At 38.4% G+C, this 6,000-nt stretch overlaps 1 protein-coding gene across 1 annotated transcript; it reads left to right on the top strand.

The window, feature by feature from the left end:
* Positions 1–2,747: 2,747 nt before the first annotated feature.
* Positions 2,748–5,988, top strand: LOC139731252 (cilia- and flagella-associated protein 90-like). The gene is made up of 4 exons (XM_071642139.1): positions 2,748–2,843; positions 3,566–3,700; positions 4,607–4,717; positions 5,812–5,988. Exons 1-4 carry the CDS (start codon positions 2,748–2,750, stop codon positions 5,986–5,988), a joined length of 519 nt encoding a protein of 172 aa, XP_071498240.1.
* Positions 5,989–6,000: the final 12 nt, after the last annotated feature.

Below are 6,000 nucleotides of genomic sequence, written 5' to 3'. Positions count from 1 at the left end.
AATGACCGGCTCCGCTTTTTATAAATGTGTGTATACTAGGGACTGTGCAGAAAGAAAACTTCTTTAGAATTTCATGAATTTGAACTTCTTTAGAATTCGGAATTCTTCTCTATTCAGGAGCCGCTGTGTTGGACCGCACGTGTCCTGATATGGACTGTCGGGCGTCCCGCATTGTTCCGTTTTGTGTAAGGAAAAGCCGCATCACAACAATCTATTGAACAATGGCGGTTCCATGGGTGTGACAATGAAGAGCGCCGCGTATTAGAGATTTGAATGGACAAGACGAACATGTCCACGTGCGTAATCTTTGCCATTGTTTTGCCAAAATCTTGATCAAAGTAACTTACCTCTCATTACACGCGACTATCTTTGATGCTTGAGTGTTTGCTTACACAGTACAAGGCAAAACAGTTTTTGCAGGATTTTATAGTGTTTATTTAAAGCTGTCCTAAAAAACACCCATTTTGCAGCATCTCCTCCGTGATTAGTACAGAAATGAAAGGAGTTTGCATTATTCCAAAATGGTTTGGACCAGTTTCATCTAAATTGTATTTCCAGAGTTTTCTTTATTGTTTTGCATTAAATAGGCGGTGTATGACACAGTTTCTGTTGATTTGTGTGAACATAAGTTTCCATGTGAGAATGATAAGAAAGAATACCATTATGAAACTTATATAGGCTTACAAGTTTAATTAAATCATACATATATTGTCGATCTTGTGCATGCTATGTGTTTTTATGCGTTTTTCATTGTAATTTTTTGCCATTCTTATCGTTAGGGGAGAACGGGGTGAGTTGGGACGCGGGTCAATAGTGAGACACGTTCTCTGAATCAAAAACTGTTCAACCTATTAGCGATTGGTTTATATCAAGTACAAGTTTGTATAACATTTATTTTCCATCTTTTTTTCATGTAGGAAATCACATGCCTGAAATTATTGTACAGGAAGGCAGAACCTCAAAAAAGCAAAGCTTATATCTATAACATTAAGCCCCTAGCAACCATACATCACACTAAGAAAGCCATGCCGTTCGGCAAATTCTAATTAAGTATAAACTGCTATTGAAAATTTTCCCCAAAATATAATATTTTTTTTTGAAATCAGGTTAATTAACCTGTTGTCTTTATATTCATGATTTCAAGGGCACAATTTAAGCTGGTGGAGAGCCTTATTAATATGCAACTAATATAACTTGTTTTTGACACATGCCTGCATGGTTACTGAGTAGTCCTACACATTTATGTATATGTCATGTGAGGGACAGTTGGGACAACGTGTCCCATTTGTCCCTCATAATACCATTACATGTATTTGGAATTCATTTAAAACAAACAGACATGTTAAGATGAAAGTTGAATCAAACAATATTCATTACCCAAATTCACAGTTGATGTACTCTGAAAAGAAAATGCAAAGACCAATAAAGATAATGGAGATACAGCAGGCCAAAGTTTATAGGCCTATTTATTAACTACTGGGCATAATTTGTTCAGGAAACAAAAGCAGTTCAGATTTTCAAACATGTTGTTCAAACTTGTTTTGTTGAAATAAAGATCATCTTAAAGCATGTTTGACTGTTTTCATTACGAATGTTTCATTATGCCTTCCAACTTTGACATTTCTATAGGATGTCCCACTTTACCCCCACCGTCTAATTTCTCCCTTGCTGTTGTCCCACTTTACCCACGGGTGGGAAAACTTCTCCCCCAAAATAAGTTTTTTTTTCTTTTCATTAATTGCAGAAAATTGAGAACAGTGTCACCCCCAGCTTATGGCTCTTTATGTAACCTACCATATGAACCTTCATGCAAGCCCGAAAGGAAATGTAATCATCTCTTCAATAAAAAGATATAAGAAGAAAATCGGCGAACTTGAAATGATGTCCCACTTCTCCCCGCTCTCCCCTATTATGGGTTTCCCGCCCAATTTCATCAGAGTAAAGTTCAAGTCGTTCAAGTATTAACGATTTTTGTAAACTCTCTCCTCTAACTTATCTTGAGTATACATTATTTGACTTCTATGACGAAAATGCAGTGGCTGTGTTGAATGTAGTGCGTGAACGATGTACAAATAAGTAACTCCCCTATCGGGAATTTTCTTTTGTTACATGACCTACAATAATTACCATATAAGTTAAATGATACGAAGTTACGGCTTAGATTTTCCGTCACAGCTGCCACACATGGAATAGTTTGCTTAACTTACACAGGCATTTTCCTTCCGGACCGTCACACTTCACGTAAACTTAATGAGACCTACACTGCTTCCGCATTCTACTTAATTTTGAACAGAAACACTGGCACAAGATTATGAAATTGCTGAAATGTATAGTTCGTATGAAGCTGTCTTAAATTACGAAAACAACACCCTGATTTTTGGTGAAAAGGGCACATAAAACAAATCTTTCTTTTCAGAGATGAGTTGTCAGTTTTGTTTTGGGTTTCTTTTTCTCGGCTTTTCTCCGCAAATTTCAAGATACCATTATGTACAACCTGTATTACAACTCGTAAATTAGAGCGCATACTGTATGAACGCGCATTCTTTGTGACGAAACAAGTGGTCTGAAACCTGACCGCGCGCGCAAAAACGCGTCACTACAGCAACATGGAGTTTGCATAGTGATATGAATGGTGAATGTTGATGATAATAATTTTCATTCATTTCTCATATCGATGTTTGCCCATCACTAACTTCCTCTATAGGTAATTTAGTAACCCATTGCTGTCAAAAGTACTAAAGATAGCCATGTCTTACCCAGGAGAAGGGAAGGGTATGTCAAACTACGGTCTCAGCCAACAAACCCCCGAGCAACAGAAACTCCTCTGGGTGGAAATTGTCGGAGTAAGTCTGTGTCTATCGAATTGCTATATTGATCAATGTGCTTTTGTCTAAACCTGTTAAGTGTTATCTTCTCCTTCTGGTTAAGTCTGCCTCCTTCAATAGGCTGAAGATTCTTGCAGACTGTGTAATTTACATTATATTACAGTTTATTTACAGATATTATTTACAAGCACATAACAAATATGAAGAACATGACTAGCCACTGTGATCAATCGTTAGTTCGCTACGAGTGGACGAAACAGGAAATAAAGGACATCACTTGCGTAAAGGGCCCCATTTCATTGAAAAGAATGTTATAATAACAGCAACTCTCGCTGGAATGGCAACTGTCATGGTAATGACAAGAAACCAACTTCGTGATTGGCTGTTGCCATGGCTGTTGCCATGGGAAGTTTGTCATTCCAGCAAGAGTTGCTATCCTGACATCTTTTTGAAATGGGGCCCAGGTGAAGGTTATCGAGTGATGTGAATTAATGTGCTCATATTTACACATGCCATATCGAATGAATGTATTTCTTTGATGCAGTGCTCCTTCAATAAGTATGTAGATCTAAAACAGGAAATGATGTACTTTATAAATCAAATAAAATCTGATACTATGTTTCAAGTACAGTCATCCACAATTTAACTCTTGACTATTGAAAGTGATTTCTTTTCTTCTTTTTCAATTTGCTGCCTCAATGATGAACCACATTACATGTATGTATTAACACCCGTGGCAGAGGGAGCAGCGAATCAAAGGTAGTCATCTGGCCATCAAAGGTGAAGCCACTGGAGCCTGGACGGGTATCAAGGACCAACTCCCGACCCCTGACCAGATAGCAGAGGGTATTACCTACTTCAATAACAACAAGAAGGTAAATATTATAATAGGCCGGCTACAAGAGCATACCACTAGCTTGAACTGAATGTCAACTCTTCCTCTCAATTTATGATATTATGTATGTATGCATGTATGTATGTATTATATATATATATATATATATATATATATATATATACTGTATATATATATATATATACATGTATGTGTGTGTGTGTGTGTGTTTGTTCTTGTGCGTGTGTGTGTTTGATGGATATACTGTAACTAAGAAAATAGAAATGCAAATATGACATGAAAGATACTTTATATATTACAACAATCCGTGGTAAGATTACTAACTTCACGTTCTCCGCGTGGACGAGTCGTTCTTCTGGTGGTGTTAAGCGAAGTTTCACTTCACGGAGATGACTAAAGAACCTACATCAGCTCACTGATGTTTGGCATCACAAATTATGAATAAAGGCTGAATCCAATAATAGATTTGGTAATGAGTGAGACGTGTATATGCACGTTTTCTTCAGGCTCAGACATCAAAATCAAATTTCCGCTTAAGATGGCGGTCTCCTAGAAATGATTTCGTTATGAATGATACTTCAACTGCATGATCAGTGTATATTGCTATGAATAGTATAAAGGTCCTACGTGCTACTTTTCAATAATTTCAATGTGTACCTATTTTTGGAAGATTTCTTTGTTATCTTATATTCATTTATTGAAAAATGTAGCAAAATCAGGGCCCCATTTCATAAAACTTGTTATCAGTAACAAGTTGTGATAGTTGTTACAGGCTACCGAAATCCTTGTGTAAGATTGGCTGAGAGCAAATTTGTCATAGAAATGTGGCACTTTTCTCAATGATAACAAGTTTTATGATACGGGGCCCTGATCGACTGGATTACTAATCATTTGAATTTTTCTCATCATTCGTGTACACAAACAGCATGAATACAACTCGACTTACGACCGTTTGTTCCACGTGAAACATGGCTACCAGAGCAAGATTCATCGTGATGACCGAGAACACACCAGAGGCCTAAACGTGTTTGAAGAGGTACGTATGTCGTTCTCCGATATAGGAAGTTTTAGCTTTGCGACTTGAAGATGCATATTGGGTTGAACGTTCTTCTCTCTCCCTGCGTCGCGCTGATAAGAAGCTTTAGATTACCGAGAACCCAGCCTATATACGAAGTAAATGGCGCCCCATAGAATCATTGCATCAAGAGCTCTCTGCGGTGTGAATTTGAGCGGACGCAAAATAGCGCAAAAACCGACCGTGCAAACTCAAGACGACGCGAGATCGATTTCCATAATCAAATATGCACATGCGCAGAACAGTTTTTTTTTCCTCTGAACGTCCGCGTTGCAAAAAACAAAACAAAAACAAAAACAAAAACAATGCTCCCTAATGTTCACGCTTTTCTCCTTCATCCCGCCCCCCCCCCCCCGTTTTCGGCCGTCCTCTTTCATTCAATGCATTCTCCTCTTTTTTTTTTCTAATCTATTTTGCTACATCTTTCTCCATCTCACTTAGCTATCACATCACACTCAATTCTTCCAACAGTTATAACTCTTTGTGCACATCTTCGATTGCCCTTTCTTCTATTATTTTGATATACACTGTACTTCCATATCATTAGTTATTATGATACGTATCTAGTGATTATTCAATGCACATTAATTACTCGGAGTTTGAAAGAAGCTTGGATATTGTGTACATGTATGTTAAATTGCAGACTCGCCTTCCGTTGTAAACTGAGCGAGATGACTGACGACTTGATCCATTACCTTCCATCTACCAGACTATGTGCATTAGAGGTGCTTTCTTTTTGTTTCCGAGTCTGTCTTTTTTTTTTTGACATTCCTTCTTGATAAATCGAAGAATGGAATACATGTATCCTCCGGAATATCCTGCCTTGACTATGGCTTTGACGAAAATGCCACTTTATTACATTTTTCGACAACAAGTATAGGCCTACATTCATAGATAGTGAATGTCGACGACGGCGTTTATATTTCATTTAAAGATGCTTTTGTGGCCTGGCTGATTTTGTTTCAAGCGCTCTCCGGAATTGGTGAACACTTTCGTCGCTATGACGTCAGTGATGTCATTTAAATCACGTTCGCCCTTTTCATTCAACTATACAGGAATCAAACAAGGCAGTTCCCGCCCTCACGTCATCAGCGTACGGTCACCGACCTCCCATAGAGATGAACACACGACAGCACGCGCGAATCGAGCGTGTCATGAAGGGCTTCTACCGCACGCGCGGGACGAATTTACCCGAATACGGCATCGATTCGGAGCACGACCACGTCTTGTGACAGCTCGGCGTT

Source organism: Diadema antillarum, unplaced genomic scaffold (genome assembly GCF_040938485.1).
Source record: "Diadema antillarum isolate AM-2024a unplaced genomic scaffold, OU_Dant_1.0 seq00000367_RagTag, whole genome shotgun sequence".
In the NCBI taxonomy this organism is placed as follows: Eukaryota; Metazoa; Echinodermata; class Echinoidea; order Diadematoida; family Diadematidae; genus Diadema; species Diadema antillarum.
Note: the sequence above shows the minus strand (reverse complement) of the source record. Positions and strands in the feature narration are given on the sequence as shown.